Raw genomic sequence first — 23,027 nt, 5'->3', positions numbered from 1 at the left:
TTGAACCACCTTATAATGTGTCGCGTGACCTCAGCCTCCGTAGCGGACCGTGTCAGAGCGTTTTTTCTGACTGCACCTGTAATCAAACAGACAGATTGTATGTTTATGAAAACAAAAAAAGACGAGTTACACATAAAACATTCCCAAATCAACACTTCACTAGATAACTCACATGGTTACAACACATTAGGCGGGTCCTGTCCCAAGTGTAACCGGTGGCTTGTTCACTCTGCGTTGTGTTGTGCTGGCAAGCGGACACACGACTCTGTTTTGAATATTTATTGTTCTGGAAGACAGCAGTTGACAAGGCAGTGAGAATCCTACCCTCTTCCTTAGAATTAAGAGACAGGGCATACAACCACACAGGCCACGAACAGCAAATACAAACTTAACAGTCTGCCCTCAAAAAGTCCTACACGAAAACTCGCGAACTTCCGTTACACAAGGCTAGGGGAGTAGCCTAGCCCCACACCAAAACCATACCATAAATGCTAGCGAAACCTAGCATGACAAGCTAACTAAACAAAATGAGTGTACAAACAAATAGGAATATAAACGAAACAATGACACACCTGGAAGACAGCAGTTGACAAGGCACTGAGAATCCTAACCTACAATAAATAACAATAGCATACATAAATATCAATACATTACAATGCTAGTCATTACCAACCTCTTAGCCCCCAAGTTAACTAGCCACAGGCTTATCCTATACCATGTGACAATAGTAAACTAAAACTAATATATAATGTGCAACGAATTAAACAAGTCACCACCACAATAATAATGTATAAGTGTAGACCCTGGACCCTCCTGTGTGATCGGCCCCTAAGTAATCTGCTGTCCATCTCGCTTGAAAGACACGCAATGCGGTGCGCATTAAATCGCCGCCAGATGCATCTAGATTATAATGCTAATTCCCTCGAGTGAATACGCTAAAATTGTAGCCTAACTACTACTACCATAGCATACAAGCTCATTGACTAATATTCACCCTACTTTATTGACCGAAAAACCAGTACAAGCGAAATTATCAGCTTGATGTATAGTTTGCATTGCAAACGTGAACATTAACACATTCACTAGCAATAACTTGCAAAATGTTGCAATCGCACCTAGCAGCTACATGCCGCTACCATAGGCTACATATGAGTAACTCATTAAAACAGACCAGACCTAATAACAATGTGTTTTTTTTTAATCACTCTACCATAACATATTCTGCCGAAATTGCTATCCCATTTTAAATCAAATAGCTTCAGCCTCACATGATCATCACATCAGCTAATAGTCTGATGCATAAATTGTATGATACAATATCAAACAATATTATTTACACAGCATTAATATACATGATGATTAAAAAAAAACACAAAGGAAAATGTTTACTGTGAATCTCGCAATATATCAATACACTTACTTAAGAGGGCTCAGCTCAATGGTATAGGCTACTTCAAAGAAAATCTGGAAGCAATGAGAGGCGGCAAATAAAAATTCCACTGATATGGGCTCTGATATGTAGCCACGGCCGTTACAGCCGTTAAGGCGCGTCCGCGTTCGTGGATCCGATCCTGATCCTCTTGGCGGAGCCAAAACGGTCCTCAAAGGCGCGTCCGGCCCCCGGATCAGATGTGGGTCCGCTCAGGAGCTGCTGTTCGATAGCAGCATTTACTGCGCCGGCCGGAGGCGGCGCTGATCCGTCCTACGGCATCAAAACGAATGTGACAGTCACGCGGGTTTGGCGATTCGAATGCGGATCCGCGTTTGAGTCTCCTGCTGTGTGGGTAGTCTCTGAATATTTTAACATGTATACCGTAAATCCTCCAATAAAGGCCGGGATTCAATTAGAAGCCGGGCTCCAGATAGTAGCCGGGGTCGTGGTCCATACGGACAAATAAAGGCCGGGCCCCGAATACAAGCCGGGGGTAAAATAAAGTAGCCTATCTTGTTCATGAAGGCCCGTCTGGCAATTTGTTATGGTTTAGCCTAAATGCACGTATCGTATAGCTGTAACGTTTTAGTTGGCTAGGTTACTTTTTCCAGAAGGGATAATAAAGCAGTAGTAGACTTACGCAACTTTGATATTAAATTCAAAGAGATGGTGTATGCTGATAGCTGAAGAACATTCGGGAGAAAAAGCAGCAAAGAAATTTGACATTGACCCGAGACGAATGCAATAGGCTACGACTAGCAGGTGGATGTAGAAAGTAGCCTAAATTAGGCTGGATATCAAACCAGCTCTTTTCAGTCAGCGGTAAGCATAATAGAGTGTCTCAATGATTTAAATCAAGGCTTTGGAAATCTTTTCTTTCGTGACTGACAGTAGAGACGTTAACTCCGATGTTTATGTTTACGTTGACACCGCACATAAAGCGCTACACGATGTGCAGGCAGTGCTGAACGCATATGCAATGAATGATATTAGCCTACTGCAATTATGCCCATTATTTAAATAATACAATTCTATAACAGAAGATTGTAAGAAATAAAGGCCTGCCCCTAATACAAGCCTGCCCCAAATAAAGGCCGGCGCGCTGTGCAGCCTAAGTAAATACAAGCCCCGGCCACAATTGGAGGATTTACGGTAGCTTAGTCATAGTATTTTGGTCATTGGGCTCCACGGGCGAAATGAAAATCGCCCCAGACCTCTCCCATTGACTCCCATGTTAAATGCGTTTACTTCACAAAACAGAGCTCTCAATGCATTCTCTATGGCTTCCGGGAGGGCTCGCCCCTCCAAGTCTATTCATAAGTAAGTAAGTGGCTAACGCTGTTATTTGCAGTGCACAGTCGCCATCTACTGACCACTAGTGGTAATGAAGTGCGTGGTATTATGGTCTCGACTTCCTATAGACAAGTTTTTGACCCGTTTCCGCTTTACTTCCTTAACGCAAACATAATCCATTGCTTGCTAGCAGCAGGACTGTCCGGGTATGTTAAACCGCGTGGATTAATGTGGAATATTGCAACTTGCAAGAAGCCCCGCGATCAAGACAGCGTCAAGGTAGGCCGTTTGGTTTTCAATTGTGCCCAACGCGACATGTTGACTTCGGCTCACAGGTCTTTCTTAAGTAGGTTAGCTGAAGTTGGTTCGGCTCATTTGCGCTAAAGGGGGGGGGGGGGGGGGGGGTTCGGTCGGTCGGTTGGTCGGTCGGTCGGTCCATAAGGGGCCGGTGTAGATGGAAAAATGCCAGGGCCGAAAATCGTTCCCAGTCCGACCCTGTTCATGAGGGTTTTTCAAATGTTATTTTTATTTATTTTTTGTGGTTGTGAGTATTTCTATGTGGGTACATACGCATAGTGTAAACAAGTACTTATGCATAACTTACCCTATGTTTGTTTATATGTGTGTGGTTATACCATGTTCATGCTTTGACATATGACTGGTAACCTGTAAAACATTTTAAAAGCAAATAAAAATTGCAAAAATATAAAAACTGTCCTGACATATTTGAAAAGGACTTATTTTCACTTGGGGGACGTTTCAGAGAATCTGTGATACCAAGAGCCCAGAGCTTTTAAACACTACCTGCACTAGAGCCCTCAGTCCTAACCCTTTGTAGGTATGCGGCCATTAGGACCTCGAGGAGTGGATGCCCTTATGAGTAAGGGAGGAGAAACTGAAACATGGATGCACGTCAAGACTGAAAAAGTGTGCAACATTATTAACCTGGAACACCACAAGAAGTATATAGAACAGAACTTAACAGATCATCCAACCAGACAGATAACTGACACTGACTGCTGTGGGTGAGGGGAAATCCTCTCTTAAACTGCAACAGAGAGCAGCACCAGTGTCATTCATAATTTGACAGTTGCTCAAACTGCTCCAATATCACTTGAAAAAGTGGCTCGGATTCAAATCACTGGGCTGGACTGGACTGGACTGTTATGTCAAAACAAAAAGCTAACTGTACAGCTTCATTGTCCTGACATCATCTCCAAGCCCTTGGGGAAAACTGCATTGCTCACTCCCAGCTTGGGCACACAATATTTCAAACAAACTGAGCAGACTCTTTGTCACCAGAAAAACGTCATTTAGGAGGAAGAATTACATTGGCTGTATTCTCTATGGACCTGTTCTAAAATGATCCAACGCGTTGGGTTTCAGAGAGCTCTCTTGAATGAGCCGAGAGGCAGGTGGAATCTGCCAATAGCGTGTCCATTCTGTATGGCATAAACTGCCAGTAATCTGGGTTCCAGCCCCAGAGATGCTGGATCGCTCAGCCATGTCAATATTTCAGATAAAATTGTTGATGAAGACCTCCTGCATAAACATTAAAATTACAAACATACACATTTTACCAGTCATATTCCAAAGAAATCCAAAAGCAAAAGATATCCATATTTCAGTGCAGTACAGAGCAAAAACTGTTCAGGGCAAACATCACTGTCGCTGTGATACAGGGATACATTAGCTTTGTGTTTGATTTTGTTTCAGGTCATCAGATCAAAACTAAAGAGAGGCATGGCAAGTACCCCATCTATCCCCTTAAAGTCCAACAACAGTGTTTACTTTCATCTTAATAATGACTAAAAAAGCACTTATGTTTCGTTTATTTAAAATATGGCAATACAGATAATATAGGTCACAAACAGTGCTAACAACAAATGTACAAGCTTGTGATAAACATCAAGTTAGCTCTTCATTTTCTGACTTCTGATTTTCTGACTAAAAAGAAGAGAGCTCCTGAACTCCTGAAAAAGCCTGTCCAGTAAAGTCCTACAAATAGTGATAAATAGTGATTGTACACTCACTACTGCAACTAGCATTGGTCTGAAACAGCTTTTGATCACAACAAAGTTGGAACGTAATGTGTAATAGGCCCTATGTCCTATGTGTGTAGGACTTGAATTAAAGTCCCTATCTTTGGAAGACTCAAACATAAAAAAACGAAATCATTGAGACAACAATAACTACAACTCATGACAAATAGCATTATCAACAAAACAATTCACAGACTGAATGTGACTCACATTGGTTGTTCATTCATGAGAGGAAAGTGTAAAACACTGCAGTTCATAGACAGAAGAGGTACTTACATGTAATGTATATGACACCTCTTAGAAGAGTACTTACAAAATTATAAAACTTCTTTCAACTGCATCAGTTCTGCAGTCCATCAAGAATGGTCAGTTATTTCCTAAATTATGTTTTTCTTATAAACACTTGAAAAACATGCACACATGAGGAGTTGCGAAAGAAGATTAGTTGGCACAACATTTATAAGCGAACACAATTCCTTACTTAACACCTACTTAGTCACGAAATGTACTTATTTTTAGTACCACCTTCTTTTTGAACTTGGGTAGTGCCATACCTTATGACAGGCGGATATAACCAAAATGAGCTGTTATTGTTATTTACTGGTAGACCAATGTGCTAACAACACCAAGATCATGGGTTTGTTACCCTAGTGTGTACATACCTATGAAAGTGCAAATCTGTGCTTTACTGTGGATGGATGCATAATGATAATCGTAGTGTAATGAGCATTTCTCCAGACATTGAGTCCTGAGATTAATAATGTATTGAATCAATTGTAGTTTTTGCATGTCCTGTTATAGCAAAATATTAGACACCTACCAGCCAATCTGAAATGAGGATTTTCTGTGACTTGTATTAAAATGATTAACAATCCAATTGTTTCTTTAAATTAAGAATTTTATGATTTTATTGTACGATGTTATGATGGAGATGAAACCAGTGTGGAAGCAATCCCATTGACCATGCTGATTTTAGTCTTCCCTTTGTGGTTAACTGAAATTATTTGTGGAAGAAATGGTCCCATTAGATCAGCACCTTTACCGCTCGACCACTGTCGACAAACTTGGGAGTGGCTACGTTTCAAGTTCCATTATTCTGTCTTTACGTTAAAGAAACATCTATGCAGTCGTTCCCAAGACAATCAGATTTCAGCGGAAATGTGTCATGCTCGATAAACCACACAAAGTTTCAGTGAGTTGAAAATTCCAAGTTCAGTGACTTACAGCTCACATGGGTCTGAATTAATAATGCTGTTGAGTCACTGTTTTTAAAAAGCCTTTAACAAAAGGCTGTCCTTAACTGGTGCCTTTTAGCTGTGCCTTGGTTATTTACAGGACTAGCAAAATACCACATACAACAAATAACTACTGTGACTTTTCTGGACAGTTTATGATTGCTGGCACATTTGTAGCAGAATTCACTCATGTCACATACTCTAGTCTAAATATTATTATAATTTTTTTTTAAGGACCACTTATCCATTGTTCGAAATAACCTGACTCTTGTTCAGTTGACGGTATGTCAAATTCAGTGATTGTGTCTGTGTGTGTGTTTGTGTGTGTGTGTGTGTGTCAAACCCATGACCTTGGGAATGGTTATTGGTCCTCTATCAAGGAAGTAAACATAAATGGCTAATAGCCCCATTGTTAGCATGCTACTTGAGAGATTTCTGACTCATTATCATCCTTGGCAGTCCCAACCCTAAACTAAAGTCTCAATCTGGGTTGTCATGTCATCAGCCTCTGTTGTCACTGAGTTGGGTACATTTGACTTGACTAATGTTGCACACAACCAGAGCTAAGGATGCTGATCCAATCACCTTCAATCAAACTGTGATTTATCAATATTTATTGTCATCAGTTTGACTAAATTTCTGTCGAGTGTGTCCAGGCCACAATGAACTATGTGAAAAATGAGACCTGGCAGCCCAAGCTAACCGATCAAATCTATATCCTCAGGGGAAGGAACTTGAGAATGCTAGCACAACAGGCTAAAAGACATGACTGCTGAGAACCTTCCACAGGGGTCCACAGGTTGAGTTTTTCCACTAAACTAAAACCCTTTAACCTTACAGTCTCATTCACTATGTGTAAGAATGATAAAGCAGAACCACTTAGGTTGGGTATGGCACCAGTTTCACAAAGAAGCACAAGAAGAAGGAGTGAGTCATTACTAATAAGTGAAAACTACTATCGACAGAACAACACTCCCAATGTTCTGGGGTTTGATTTCTCTTCTGAAGTTACAACAATGAAAACTCCATCACATTTTAAGTGTCACGTCCAGCAATTTATCCAATGTTGTAGTAGTGGCTCGTGACCAATAATAAGGCATTGGTGTTGAAATGAAATGACGTTAGTAATACGTGTTCTCTTGTGGACACCTCATGGGTGTGTCTGTCACAAAATTGTTTTCAGTCCCTCTGGTCTGATGTTTTGGAGTGTAAGAAAGTTTACATGGAAAAACAGCAAAATCTGAGTAGGAGTGTTACTTGTTGAATCAAGCCATTGTCTTTGTCTCCCCCACCCATCGAGGGTCAGGCCAGCAGGGGGGTCGTAGATAACTCAGCAGGAGGGAAGAGAGAGAAAGAGTGCTTCACAAAGTGTGGGCGGATTATTCAAGAGAAAAGTATGGCTGCTGGACAAATGATGGATCAGCCATTATAGTGTCTTAAAAGTACTTCAACGTTTGGGGTAGTGTAGACTCCAAGCCTGGTCTTTTACAGTCTTATCGAAACATCTATAGAAAGAAGAATGCTCTCTAGAAGGGTGACGTAAAGTTTGGTTTTAAAACATGATGCTTTTTATTTTAAAAAGCCAGAAGAAGCTTTCAAAAGAGCCAGTGTTTCTTCGAGAGGCAAAGAAGATGCTTGTGTAGTGTTGTAGTCCTCCCATCCTCTCCCCTCCTCGGGACAGATGCAGGGCAGGGATTGGATCCTATACGGCAGACAGGTCCATACGATTGGCTGAGTTGTCGCTTTTTTCCCACGTGTTCATCTTTGTTGGGCTCGCACCCCCCTTGGGTCCATTCATCTAAAATTAGACAAGAGAATGAAAAAACACACTCCAGCCACAGACTAGGATTCGTGATAGCCGTTACACCCATTTTCTTCTATGCAGACACAAGATGGTATAATGAGATTGTGTTAGATAGTAATAGGAAGATTCTATCACAGAGAGACTTTCAGAGCGGGGCTGTAGTTTTTGCAGAGCTTCCTGCGAGTGACAGTGTTTCTCTTGGGACTCACCACGTCAGAGTTGAAGGGCTTGACGTTGATGTTGCGTATGGAGCTACTGGTGAGGGACCACACCTTGGTCTTGTGCTTGAAGGCTGCTCTCACCTGCAGCAAATAAAAAACAGTGACTTCACAATAACAGCTGGATACATCACACAGAACCATACAGTAACACTTTATTTGAACCTCTATTATACGACTGCCATAAGCATGTTATGGAAATATACCATTGATGTAAACAGATAGATCCTATATTCTGTTTTTAACCTTCGTAACAAGCTGTTTTCAATTATATGACTGTGTCATATTACCATTGTGACGACACTTCTTCAGCATAAAAACACATCATAGCATGTAATACTAAGAACTGTCATGACACAGATAATGGTGACTTGACATGGTTATAAATCTGAGCACTGAAAGATATGGCATCTTCCATGACATTTAACATAGTTATGCAAGTGTTGTGGAAGTACTGTGTTACAAACGCTCCCTGTCAATTGTCGGACCTGTCTGGGGGAATTCTGTTAGCTAAAACCAACCACAAGAGGGCAGTGTTGACAACTGAACTAATTTGAATGGTTGTTCTAAACTTGCCAAATAATGTAGAATTTGAGACTCACAACATCACATGCCAACATATATCAGAAATCATAAAAGATAAACATCAGAATATTAAGGCAAACAAGGCAATGCTGATCATTCCCTATGAATAGTTTTGCATTTTACTGTTATCTCTCATAAAGTTCAAATCACTGACAAGTATTATTTGATAACATTCAATGGTGAGTTACAATGCAAGGTTTCCTTTACCTCAGAGTTGAGCAGACAGTGGAAAAGGAATATGAAGAAGCCCTATGCAAAATGAAAGAAGTTTGAATATCACAACTGTACTGAATGTGCAGGTACTGTCCAGCCCTTTTCTACTAAAGACAGTTTGTATTATTTCAAGTCTTGTTATCCAAACATTACGCCTATGTTGTACATATTATCATCAGTGCATCAACATCAGCAGTAAAAAGAGGATATTTATACAAAATATAATGGTTGAAGAAGAACTGTTGTACAGTCAGTCTCACCTGTAGGGAATTAAAGACTGAAAACATGTACTGGAAAAGTAGGGACTGATCATTGATGGCCAAAACCCCAAAGATCCAGGAGATGCCCAGAATGGGTAAAAGAACAGCAACAGCCTTGGCCGTCAGCCTGAGGAGGTAAGCCACATCCATTACTAAGTACGAATATCATGAGCTGGTTCTGATAGTGTGGTTAAGTTCAAGGCAGAGCAGCAGAAAATATATATCAGGGACACTTACACACCTCAAACTGGTAGAAAGGTATTGCAGTGTGTTAGCTTTGCTACCATAACCCATACCATAAACTCACTAACACTAACTAAATAGTGTAAAGGTATTGCAGTGTGATAGCTTTGCTACCATTACCCATACTATAAAACCATAAACTCTCTAACATGGAAAAATAAGGAACTCTGAGTTGAGCTGCGTGGTTATGCAGCATTTTGCGACATAAAATAAACCTGAGGGGAACTCACTTGAGAGCATTGGAGTCCCCATGCACTTTGTAATTTTCAGCACTTATTCTTGAAATGATCCTGGTCACGGCAATGAGAATGCCAATGTTCACCTAAAGAGTAAACACAACTCATTAAAATAAGCTCTGAGCCATGAGATGATAGAGAGACATGAGACGATTTATCCTCACAGGTCCTCTTATATTGTCTTGCTTTTTAAGTTTTCTGACTGTAATGTCAGTGTAATTCATGTACCTAAATAGTTGGATGTTACTACATGAAGTCTTACAAAAGAGTTTAACATTAAACATAGGTCAGGGTCAATTGAGGTTAACTAAACTGGAATTGTTCATCATAACTTCATAACTGTCCCTTAAGAAAAATAAATACGTACCATTATGACAAACAGGGCAGGGGCCACAAAAGCCCAAATGGCCCCATTCTTCAGAGACAACCAACAGCTGCGAGGGCGGAGAGAAAAAGAGAGAGAGAGTTCTTGATTTTATGACAATCCAGAATATTAAAGGACATCGGAAATACCAACTTTGATTGTGTTGTTTGGTCAGTGGTTGTGTAGGGTAGAGTAGAGTAGGTTAGGATAGGGTAGGTACACAGCTCTTTGTGAGCTTTGCCAATGTTTCAAGTTTCCTCATGGGGACTTACTTGCCAACTTCACCATAACTGTTTAGAGCTGAGGTCACAGACACAACACAGATCACCAGAGGGGATCCTGAAAACAAACAAACAAACAGACAAACAAACACACATTTGTTTGCATTATATAAGCCATCAAAGCCCTTCAAAAACCGGTAATTGGCCTTGTATTACAAACACTGCAAAAGTTTCCCCAAAACAAAACAGTTGGGTGAGTTGAGTGGCTTGCATACTTTGTTTTGCGTGAGTGGTGGGTTTTCTGTACCGTAATCATTTAGAGGTCGATAAGTCAGCAGGGACATGCAGATACCAGGCCCCAGAGCCAGAGCCAGAGCAGTACCATTACGAACTCAATGACTGAATCAAGAAAGTGCAACATCAAAACCATTCCACAGCCTAAAATAACACACTGTAAATGGACAACTGAGCCAAGCTTTTTTTCCCCTTCTTTCTTTCTACCTCTTTTATTTTTACAATCGTGTCCTATTAACTATAATAAGACCATCTGGAAGGAGGCCTGTTTCATTCTGGTGAGTGTGCTGCAGAGATGGATGAAATCTTAAAAAACAAGGGACTTCCATTTTGATGACTTAACATGGTTCTCTCTCAGTAAGCCGTGTGTGTGTGTGTGTGTGTGTGTGTGTGTGTGTGTGTGTGTGTGTGTGTGTGTGTGTGTGTGTGTGTGTGTGTGTAAATGCATATGTTTTTTGTGTCTTTGTTTTTGGTGTGTCTGCATCCCTTATCCACTGAGACCACTCAATTTCCTGTTATACTACACCCCACGGGCAATAACAGAGACTGCAGAGGAGGTGAAAAGTAATACTAATGGTGTCACCATGTCTGAGTGATGTGAATGTATACTATAGGTCTGCGTCAAAAGGGAAATGGGTGGTTCTCTGGCAAGAGTCCAACATGCCTATGGCCATAAGTGCTGTGTGTAATTCAAACTCCATTCATTATCTGAAAACACGTTGATGGGTTCGGTGTGTTGTGACTTAACGCTGACTCAGTTTTGACGCAACAGAGTCAACATGTTCAAGAGGGGGAATAGAACAATGGCATCACTGTCTCGGCCAAAATGGAGAAGTCTGCGATAAGTGATTACTCTGAAACCACCACACAGTCAGACCCCATTTAAAAGTGGTCTGCAGAAAGCAGATCAACCGAGGATCATGGGGATCTCTAAAAAGAAACGGAACAATAGACAGACATGCATGCACATACGCACACAGGCAAACACGAACACACACACACACACACACACACACACACACACACACACACACACACACACACACACACACACACTCAAACCCCCCACGTGTTGTTCCACAGAGAGCAGAACATTAAACAAAGAAAGGTACTCCACAACAATCGGAGAACAATACTACCTGTCCAATCCACATCTCTATAGAAACAGAAGCAGGGCAAACACACATATCTAGACCCTAAAGTGAAGCATGTTTTCCTCCCTTCTTCCTTCCTGGATGCGCATTACAGGGGTATTAAAAGGCTCTGCAGGGTTGCCCCACTTTTACCTGGGCCATTAACAACGGAAGGGGGTTTAGTTTGAGATAAGTTATGATGATAATGAGGATTACCCTGCAAAGAGGATCATTTGTGGAAACGGGTGCTAGTTTGAATGCTTTATTTGTCCATAATTGTGTGTCAGTGTCATATCCCTTGACTGAGAATCGGAGCTAGATGCGAATCACATGTTGAACATTTGAACATCTGTGTGCGCGTGTGTGTGTGTGTGTGCGCCTGTGTGTGTGCACACGCACGTGTGTGTGTGTGTGGGACTCGATTCATAAATGAGGCAGCAGTGAGGCCAGCAGCACGCTCACGGCTTTCCTATGATGCATAGCCTCTTAATGCACTCACGTCTCTGACAGTAAGATATATCTATACCCCTCTGTACACAGCAGAGGAGGAAGACATCGCTGGCCTGCGCCAGGGGAGGACTACATCCAGTCTGGAGAGGCTTAAACACAGATGCAGCGCTGCTCTGCGAACCATTACTCACACATATACTGCACTTTACAGAGAGAGGATAGAATGAACGATGAGCATATGGCTTTTGAAAAGAAACTTCACTATTTCAGGCTTTATGTTATATTCATGTTATTTTATGTTGAGTTATGTTTATTAATGTACTATAGTTTACGTATGTATATAATATAATTCAAAGGAAACGTATTCAGGTATTTTGTATGATACGAATACTGTACTACTTAACAGTACACATGTATAAATGAAAGGCTATTATTTCTGTCATTGATAGACAACACACAACTGTTTTGAAATGAATCCTTCCAGTGAGAAGCAATCATCAAGCAATAATTAAAACCAGCCCAGGCCACCCAGAGATTTACTGTGATCCATTCATTATCTATTCCTACCTCATCCATCCTTTCTTGATGGTTTTCCACAAATGTCTTCTCAGACAGTTCTCCTCTTTTCCTTTCCATCCTTTTCCTTGCCAACCTCCCGTGACCCCCGGGGCAGACTCACCCCAGCCGATGCCATAGTAGTAGAAGTGCTTGCTGCCCTCGGAGCCGAACACCTTGACCACCATGCTGTAGAGATGCAGGCCCTCCACCAGCATCCAGGCGAACGCACTCAGGAAGAAGAAGTGCAGGAGCACCGCCATCACCTTACACGGCAGCTGCAGGGGTCCGAGAGAGACGGGTCAGCAGCAGCAGTGAAGGAGACAGAGGCTAACAGTATCTGTGCAACAATTAGGTCAATATAGAAAGGAAGGGTTGGTCTCAAAATGGCCATGTGTTTGTGGATGTATTTGCAAAGATTTGAGATGACATGTGTGAGAGTCTACATGTGTGGTGTCTTTTTCATTTATGCGTTGTGTGTTCAAGTGTTCGTACAGTATGTACGTGTACGTGTACAATATGAATCAGTCTATGGATGTGTGTGTGTGTGTGTGTGTGTGTGTGTGCGTGAGTGTGTGTGGGTGTGTGTGTGTGTGTGAGGGTGTGTGTGTGTGTGTGTCTGTGTGTGTATTTGTCTGTGCCTATGTCTGTGTGTGTGGTCCTCTGAGCAAGAGAAAGACATCTCAATTTTAATATCAGATGTTACTGACCACAGCAAGGGGGCCAGACTGTAGCTGTATTGAATTTGTGACGGCTTGATTAGATTTCAGTAAAGCACAGACAGGTCAATGAGGGTGGGACGGAGTTCTTTGAGTTTGAAGAGTGTTTCCTCATGAATCATGGACTCACACTGGCTCTCATTACAGTCTGTGGCTCTTTAATCGGCTCCATTTATCAGGACCTTGGAGTTGATGAGCACGTTTGAGGCATATGTCTAGCAGGGCTATCAAACCAGGTGCACACATGCATCACCACACGTCCACACGTGATCACAAACTCACGACCCAAGTACGCACACACACACACGCACGCACAAATGTGCAAATACTTGCACACACAATCACATATACACATGTGTGCATATGTGGGCACACGCACGCACGCACGCACACCCACACATACACACACACACACACACACACACACACACACACACAGAGACACACACACAGAGACACACACACACACACACAAACGGACACTTACTTTTACCAACTGCATTCCACAACACACGCACACAGGAGAAACAGCTAACCAATTTCTTCTGACATCACGCATAGAGCAGTCTTCCTTACTCCTATTGTCATGACCCTCTGCTATCTTAGACGCCCTCTTATTCCTGACAGACCTCCGGGGCGACATGCCTTATGGTGCCGTCAACTTTGGCATTCACAGCTAATTAAGAACTGGCAGCAGAAACCTACTCCATGTCCTGTGGGTGTATGAGCGATACACTGCCCTGAGCAGGAAACAAACATAAGTAGATTCGTTGTGTTGTCACATTAGCAGTCACAAAGGCAGTGAGGCAAAGGGTGAATGGGGTTTCCAGTGGGTTTTTGGGAGAGTGAAAAAGTGACAGAAAAAAGGAGACAGTGAGGGTTCCTACCGTCCCGGGCTCGAAGCGGAAGCTGATGAGGAGAAGGATCTGTGCCACCAGGATGGCGAAGGACAGGTTGGCATGGATGTGGTAACGCTGGTTACGGATGGTGCTCACCGACCTGCGGGAGGAGGAAGCAGCACGCAGAGTAGAAGCACTTAGCATTCAGCTTGCCATGGCTTTTGCCATACAAATGTGACCGAATGAAACATTTCAACATGTTCGGCACTGTTATCTTTTAGCCGTTAAGCTGCATGAACTGCACAACTTGTTTTTGCTTCAAATGCTTTTTTGGGGGGTTGAATTTTGAGCTTGGATCCATGGCTTTCGAGAATCAAAGGTTAACGATTGAAAGTTCTGCAGCCATGCAAAACTGGATTTATACCCTGAATGTAGATCAGGATGTAGTTATTTACGTCTTGGACTAAACTGGGTTCTGTGAGAAAAGGGAAGTCTTGACTGTGTGCCAGACCCCATCCCATCCCAGAGCCTTACTGGGGTTTCTTTAGGGAAACATTCCGTATGGAAAACATGTGGCATGCATCAGCAGAGGTGAAGAATACTCACGAAAGTATGGCGAAGGTCACCAGCGTGATGGCCAGACAGAAGATGGAGATGGAGCAGCCAATGTAACTGATGGTGGACAGCGCCACCTGGTGGGCTTTGGACAGCTGTGGTGAAAGAGGAAGTAGCAGTTGGCTGATTAGAGGTGACACCCAAAGATTAATGGATGCATGATGCTCAACCAAAACACATTGATATGTCCTGTAGACAAACCCAGAAACACTGACCATGACATTATTATTTATAAGGGTAGAACAATTGATGGACTGTGCATGTTTAGAGACTGTGGTATGGGTCAAGAATAAGCACATGAAAGCTCTGGCAGACCAAAAACCCCAAACCAATGCTTGTTTTTTGTCCCATCATTGTAAGGGCAGATATAGCCGCTTGGAGGAAATTAGTACTTCGGAAAAAAATCTTCTATTTTTCTGCTCTTTTTCTAGCTTGTATGCTGCACATAGGAGGTAGTTGTTTTTCAAAATGCAGCTATTTCTGGGGGGTTCTGTGTATGATTCCACATTAAATCGTATGCGTGCCTTGTGATTAGAGAGTCGACCGAGAATATCCGGCTTTTCTTTTTCTGGCGAACGCTGGAGTGGGATGTTCCCCGCAGGTTTTACAGGGGATGGAGCTGGCCACTAATTAGAGCTGTGAGACAAGACAGAATAGCATCAAAGCCCAGGGCAGCCATGCCATGCCGTGGCGTGGCGTAACGTGACGTGACGTGACGTGACGTGACGTGACGTGACTGACTGACTGGCACAGTGGGACTGCATAGGGAAACATTGCAGTCAAATCTGGTCTAACTGTAAGCATTCTTTATGTACCACTAGAAGATATATATTTGAGAGTGAGGTGAATGAACTGCTCTAAGATTTTTTTTCACAGTGCAGAAGAGCTGGGCCGTGAGAATATTTAGTATTGAGAATGTATCTGGTTAGACTTGGGTGGGAACTGTGCTTTTGCCTCATCAAGGTTCAAGAATCCAGAAGTTTGAAGATACTGTGGATGTCTGGGCCAACATTTGGAAGGGCCTCACCACAAATATCTGACCATCGCTGCATTTCTCACCAAAAATTCACCTCCACAATCACCGCTCATTCAGGAGTTCCTGACAGCACGATAATTACGTTTGTATTTATTTTGTAATCCACAGAATGCCTCATCACTTTTCCCGGTGTTGGACAACAAGCCTCTTCTCTGTGCACAGTTCAACAACAACACTGTGATTCCAATTAGCCAAGTTTAAAATATCCCGATGCAACCCGGGAACAATAAAGCACTTCAGTGCTGGAGCTCTCACTGGATCGAGGCAAAGATTTACTGAGCTGTTTATCCAGTCCTCCCTTCCAACGCCTCCCCTCTGAGATGAAGTTCCCGCTATGGTTTGTGTTGGAAACAATGGCTGTTGTCTCAGTAAAAACTCAGTTTAGATAGCAACGGCGGGTCGGAGGGGAGGAGGGAGTTTTGCCGTTTTGAGGTAGGGGAATGGTGACTTGATGCTCTGATGTTTTATTGCCCAAGTGTAAAAGAGGTCAACTTCCCCTGTGATCTGATCTTCACATCTGGGCTTTAAAGTAGAATCAGGACCAACTGGGTGCATGTCTGGCTGGGTAGAGAGGGACACTCCCCTGGTGCTCAGGGTCGGTGCTCCTTTCAAAGTTTATGGAGAACTAAGCACTTAAAGCCCTTTGACTGATCTGTTTAGTCACAAAATGGTTTGCTATAACAGAAAAACCTGCAACCTGAACCATGTTATGGGTCTGTAGGAGGAGACATCCCGTCTTGTGTTAATGTAGATTAAGTCTGGAGGAGGTGAAATCTCATCTTGTGTTAATGTAGATTAAGTCTGGAGGAGGTGAAATCTCATCTTGTGTTACTGTAGGTTGAGTCTGGAGGAGGTGAAATCTCATCTTGTGTTACTGTAGGTTTAGTCTGGAGGAGGTGAAATCCCGTCTTGTGTTACTGTAGGTTGAGTCTGGAGGAGGAGACATCCCGTCTTTTGTTACTGTAGGTTGAGTCTGGGATGGCATCTCTCATCTGCAGAGCAAGGTTTCTCATGTTTGCCTTTCTTTCATCCTCAGCCTATTATCAAGTGTTTATATGATTTCCTTAATACTGAAAGTTCATTTAATAATGTGTTATTATGTGTACTTAAAAACAGAACAGTTAAAAAAAACATGGCTCCAAGAAAACCATAATTGCAAGTTATTATGAATCTTTCAGAGCCCATATCTCTCCTACCTCACTTTAAAGCTCCACAGGGGATTAGCCTCGAAAGAGGGACAGAACGGCCTCTTTGGCAGGAGGCACAGCCTAGTGTATAAACACAGAAAAACAGGGACCCCCTTCTCTCCTGGGGCCAGACCCTACTGACTAACCACACTTAGCCAGGGATCCCCACAAACCACCAGCGGAAAAGCCAAGAGCCTCTGCTTTAGTGTTCACACGCACAGCGTCAGCCCTCCATCCTCCCTCTGTGGTGATCAAGTGACCGCGGGGTGGCAGAGGGAGAGAGGGCTCCGACCTCTGGCCAAACCTCAAGCTAATCGCTGGAAGAGCTCCAGGAAGTGGACATGAAGGGACATGGAACAGCCGGAGAGGCCTATATAACCGGGAGAATCAGTGGTGGTGAGTGTGTGAGCTCCCATTTATCAGCTGCCTCCGCTTCATCTCTATGGGGTCTGTAATGTGCCACATGGCTGATGGCTGTTCTCTGACCAACCTCGGTATTTACCATTCCAAGAATTCTCATTGTTAAGTCCCATTGTTTGAGCTTCACCACCAAACCTCCAAGCAACAAATGTCCCCACCAAGATGTCCTTTCTTTCAGCACCTCCCAGAAATGAGTCTTCTGCCTTTAGGTCATTAATCACCATTGTTTTGTGGTAGAAGCCGTTTTAGTTGCTGTTTCTTGCACAGCAATTTCATATTTCACCCAACAAATTCTTCTGCATTTACTAAGAATGCTCTTTTCACCATACAGAGAGTCCTCTTTGATCCGCTCTTCAACAAAGAACTTTTTTCCCTCTCATTTCCAGAAGCTGCTTCATCAACTCCTCCTTTCACACCTCCATGAAGAGAGTCTGTTGAGTTGAGACGCCACCGAGAATGGATAGTAGTGATGGAAAAAAGTACCCCCAAAAATCTGACAAGTGAGCCAAGTGTATTTCGAAGGACTGTCCATTAGGCACACAAATACACACACACAGACACACACAAAGGTACACACAGTGCTGTAGTGGTAAAATCAGAGGTTGGTAAACTATGAATTTTGAGATCAGACAGTCCTCGACCCGATGAAACACGGCACGAAGCAACGCAACACAAAGCGTCGAACTCTGTTAGGCTGACCTGACTATATTCCATTATGTTGTCAGTTAAAGTCATATTAAATCAATGACAGTGAATAGATGTGTTTGGAGTTTGTAGGTGATAAAATGTCAAGAAAACAGTTAAGAAAAGAAGGTGTAGGCCTCACAAAAACGAAGGGGGTGGTGGGGGAGACAAAAGAAAGAACCTCTATAGGACTTAAATAAAAAATGAAGGCCTCTGGAAACAGGCCCAGGGTGTTACAGCTGAAAAGTATAATATAAAAAGAAACCATGCTGCAATTAAACACTTCCCCTGTTCTTTAACCATTGGAGAAACCTGCCTTGCATGGGCGTGTTCTGGGGTTCATGCCTCTCCTGTGCTTCACCAGCCAGGACTTCATATACTGTGTTGGATTGAACACTCATGTAGGCTCTTCTTCAACACTTATATTTGACCATGACTGCGAAAATGGAAGATTCTATAGCTAAGCTAAAACATTTCACTTAGCTATGTCTAACTGGCTTGCAAAGAATCTGTCTACAATTTTCAATGAATTAGCGTGATATGCGTGAGGATAATTACTCATGCATCTTCAATTGCTGAAAGAATTTACGTTTTATTAGGCGTATTTAGATTGAACCGGGAAGGCTGCCTTGTTACCTGCATCATCGTATTTGAAAGCACGTTATTAAAAGCGCGTGACCCTGTCTTAATGCGATGTTCTGCGAACCAAAGCAACGTAAAACAAAATGTGAACTGATCTTTTTCAGTCTTACTTTGATCTTGAGGCCTTTTGTGGGCATCTGTGTGAATGAAAGCACTCAATGGTCTCTTCAAAAAACGCCTGATATCCATGGCTAATGAATCCATTTCGAAAAGGATTATCCACAACGTGTATGTGTTTACATACTTCCTGGATCTTTATTGGTGTTGCCGCAGCCGCAAGGCACTGATTGGAGGGTCACAGACCATAATACAGTGCAGATAAAAATTATTCAGAATACAGCGTTCATATGTTCAACAATATGAAATTTAGTCTAAGGTGATTTAAAATGAAACCAAATTTATTTCGGATTATTACAACGGCAGAATACTAGGCGCAGAGAACTTTGAGATGCGTTAACGCCACTTTGAGATGCGTAAACGCTATTAATAGGTGCGTAAACGCTATTTCCAAAATTCCAGAGGTGCATAAACGGCCTTTACGTGCGTTTACCCTCCACTACAGCCCTGGGTACACATGCACATATACACACACACACACACACAAATCATGTACTATTCATTGTAGTCAAGTCTCAGTCAAGAATGCAAATCATCATTGATTAACTGCAGGGTGCTGCTGTCATGTTTGTCTCTGGCCCACCTATGTGTGTGTGTGTGTTTATGTGCACGAGTTTGTGTATTTGTGTTTGTGTGTGTGTGTGTGTGTGTGTGTGTGTGTGTGGGGGGGGGGTGTTGAGAGGGGGTTGTGCTCCTTACCTCCATTGGGACGACCTGCATGAGGATGGCAAAGTTGGTCAGGTGGTTACACAGACACACAGAGTAGGACAGGTTTCCTCCGGTGCGAACACAGCCCTCGTTAGACCACACACCTTCTTTAGAGCTTTAACACACACACACACACACACACACACACACACACACACACACACACACACACACACACACACACACACACACACACACACACACACACACACACCGACAGACCCACGCACACACACATTTATAGACACATATATATTCACAAATGTATACACAATGAACAAGGATCTACAAGGACCTACAATAGAAACATAAATATAATGCTCACATTCAAATAAACAAGTGCATAAGTATAATGCAACACACACAGAAATGCAGTGATGAAGCACATACTCAAACACAATTGCATGTTGTGAAAATGCCAGGATTAGTTTGACTTGAACGCAGCTTCAGAAAGACCATCACGTGCCTGACATTCCAGCACAGACCCATGAGATGGGGGATTGGGGGGTGTGTGGTTGGGAACGTTCCCTCTCTAAATGAAATCCACAGCATTCAGCTACACTCTGGCCTGATTTACGGCAAAAAAAAAACGCCACACATTTGGCCGCAGTAACATGATTTTTTCCCCTGGTGGCTCAGGTTATTGCCTTTCTCTGTTTACAATCCATCTTAATAAGAAAAAGCTGTGGTGCGATTCTCCACAGGACCCTCTGAGGAAGTCATAAATGACAACTGTACTCCATGCGTGAATAAAAGGGTATGTGCAGGTACGTCTTCTTGAAAAGGGGCAAAAATCTTCCACAAAACAGATCACTCTTAAAATAATGTTGTAATATAACTTGTGGGCTAGTTCTGATGGCAGGAATATGTATACTATTAGTAGAATAAAAACCGCACTCTCAAGCTTTTCTCCTCAATAATAAAATCAGTTTATTTTGCACAGACGCGTTTCGGCCTTAAGCCATCGTCAGTGTGTATAGCCACAGGGGGTTAAACTCTACACTCCCAACACCCTTCTCACTGTGCATTAATAATATTTAGGTAAAAAAAGAAGAAAATACACATGGAAGGGTTTGTGATATGGAGAATGTCACGCATTCCAACTGTAAACATGACTGATTGGAAGGCATTACAAGGGCCAAACATCCACATATCGCGTGAATGGCCACTGGACAGATGAGTTAGCATTACCTGTGAATGAGAAGAAGAGGAAACTCACCTGTAGTCCAGGAAGGCGCAGTATAGGTTTACTTTGTTGGTCTTGTTCAGGGCTTGCATCTGTTGCTCTTTGGTCTGAAGAGAAGAGAAGAGAAGAGAAGAGGAGAGAAGAGGAGAGAGAAGAGGAGAAGAGAAGAGAGAAAAGAAGACAGGAGAAAAGAGGAGAAGAGGGATTAAGTCTTTACAATGGGACTTAAAGACCAGCTCCACAAGGTAGGCAATGCTTTCGAGTTGTCAGAAAGAAAATAATTTGCTCTGCATAACACTGCTGGATCTCATGGAAACCAATGAACTGCACAATGACTTTTAATAAGTACCTCATGCACAAAGCATTTAGGGTCCTTATTCATGATGGTGCTATTTGTTTTAAGCAGAGCAGAAAATGCAGCTACTAATGAACAAACTACACAGACGAAAGCAGAACCCTAGATACCCAGATTCCAAGGTTCTGATTCTCTTACCAGACTGGAGACTGAGTAGGACCGAGTGCTGCATACCAATGCCTGTTAAGCTCAATGCTGACTGGGTGCGAAACACGAGAACCAACACTTTCTACTGCAAGCACACACCACTGCCACTTGCCTTTGCTGTTTTGATTTTTTTAGCCTTCGTTTCCATTTGGAGTGTTGCCTGTGTCATGAGACATTGAACGTACACATGCTCTCACACACACACTCTCTCGCTTGAAATTGCGCAAAATTACAAGTGCTATTTTGTCACAAATGTACACACACATTCATGCAAATAAACGTATGTTTCTCTCCATCACTCTATCCCTCACACACACACACACACACACACACACACACACACACACACACACACACACACACACACACACACACACACGCATACACACACTTACACACATTGACACACACACACACACACAATCAGCCAACTTCTTCCAAGCACAGGGTATCTCAAAGCCATTTTCTCAATGGGTGGCTCTTCCCCTGCTGGTGATTTCTGCTGCACACACTCCTCACCCCCACCAGCCGCCTCACTCTATGTGTAATGACTCCATGCTGCTCTGCAGAGGCAGGAGCTCAGCTGGGTTTCTGTTTGCCAGCATAAACAATCATATCGCTGCTTTTGTTGTTCTGAAAATGGACTAGTATTGCCTGACTGGTGCTAAGAGGCTTGTAAAGATCTGAAGAAGGAACACCAGTTGCCAGCCAGGCCAGCCAGGTCCCCCTCCCCTCTCTCTCTGCCTCTCTCTCTCTCCCTCTCTCTCTCTCTCTCTCTCTCTCTCTTTCCCTCTCCCTCTCTCATGATTATTACACCGATCAAGCCTCACTACTGTCTCTATGTGTTTTATATGACCAGTGCTCATTTTTTCCGTGTAATTTCTTAAATCTGATTTGGAGTCTCAGGAGACGGTGAGCTAACAGGCTGAGGAATGCAAGTGTGGTAATTAGGTTTTGGCCCACGGTCTCGGCTTAAATCCTCGCTGTTACGGCTAAACCTTCTTCCTCAACAACGCCCCCAACACACACATATACACACACAAATATATACAAACATACCCCCCAACACAACACAACCCTCTAGTGTCTCCCCCCCACCATTTGAATCAAAACAGGGTTTACTGACACAACCGGGCAGGCGGCATCCTCCCCGGGCAAAAACACACACACACACACACACAGCAGCCTACTTACTCTGATTCCTCTCCCGAGTGATCCTAATTGGATTAAATGTTTGTGAGGATGGGCTGAGTTACCTTGCGGAAAAAGTGAGAATGATGAGGGCCACACCTACGGCCCAGGCTCTCTAGTTTCTCTCTCTCTCTCTCTCTCTCTCTCTCTTTCTCTCTCTCTCTCTCTCTTTCTCTCTCTCTCTCTCTCTCTCTCTCTTTCTGACGTCAGTCCGAAGTGCCCAGTCTCACACTGCCCTCGAACACACTGTGTGTGTGTGTGTGTGTGTTCTTGTGTGTATGTGTGTGCCTAATGGATAGTCCTTCTAAATACACTTGGCTCACTTGGTTTTTGGGGTACTTTGTTCCATCACGACTATCAATTCTCAGTGGAGTCTCAACTCGACAGACTATTTTCGTGGAGGTATGAAAGGAGGAGCAAATGAAGCAGGATCCGGAAATGAGAGACGATAAGGTGCTTTGTTAAAAAGAGGAGCAAGAGGTGGAGGACTGAGTAGTATATAATATAAGTGGTTTTGGGAGGAAAGTCTCTGAGACGGGGAGCAGAGTGGAGCAGAGGAGAGAGAGGAGGTGTAAAGGGTTCGGGGGCCCATGGCACAGCAGT

At 43.0% G+C, this 23,027-nt stretch overlaps 1 protein-coding gene and 1 long non-coding RNA gene across 2 annotated transcripts in view; both read right to left on the bottom strand.

Annotated features, from left to right (window-relative positions):
* Positions 1–5: 5 nt before the first annotated feature.
* Positions 6–1,505, bottom strand: LOC308376130. The gene is made up of 4 exons (XR_013968908.1): positions 1,421–1,505; positions 573–611; positions 173–286; positions 6–76 (listed from the first exon to the last, which is right to left on the bottom strand). It is a non-coding gene; the product is annotated as an uncharacterized lncRNA (long non-coding RNA).
* A 6,199-nt stretch (positions 1,506–7,704) lies between these two features.
* The window catches only part of adgrd1 (adhesion G protein-coupled receptor D1), a gene marked incomplete at both ends in the record, with an annotated part of 61,937 nt that continues 46,614 nt past the window's right edge, over positions 7,705–23,027 (bottom strand). The window contains 12 exons of the mRNA XM_080852284.1: positions 7,705–7,800; positions 8,016–8,108; positions 8,817–8,858; positions 9,083–9,209; positions 9,556–9,647; positions 9,929–9,995; positions 10,198–10,264; positions 12,703–12,856; positions 14,185–14,296; positions 14,743–14,846; positions 19,537–19,660; positions 20,765–20,838. Of these exons, the coding sequence (XP_080708410.1) occupies positions 7,705–7,800; positions 8,016–8,108; positions 8,817–8,858; positions 9,083–9,209; positions 9,556–9,647; positions 9,929–9,995; positions 10,198–10,264; positions 12,703–12,856; positions 14,185–14,296; positions 14,743–14,846; positions 19,537–19,660; positions 20,765–20,838 (1,152 nt within the window). The remainder of the gene's footprint in view (positions 7,801–8,015; positions 8,109–8,816; positions 8,859–9,082; positions 9,210–9,555; positions 9,648–9,928; positions 9,996–10,197; positions 10,265–12,702; positions 12,857–14,184; positions 14,297–14,742; positions 14,847–19,536; positions 19,661–20,764; positions 20,839–23,027) is intronic.

This window comes from Sprattus sprattus, assembly GCF_963457725.1.
Source record: "Sprattus sprattus genome assembly, chromosome: 15".
Taxonomy (NCBI): Eukaryota; Metazoa; Chordata; class Actinopteri; order Clupeiformes; family Clupeidae; genus Sprattus; species Sprattus sprattus.
The sequence above is the reverse complement of the archived record's forward strand: the minus strand, read 5'-3'. Positions and strand labels throughout refer to the sequence as shown.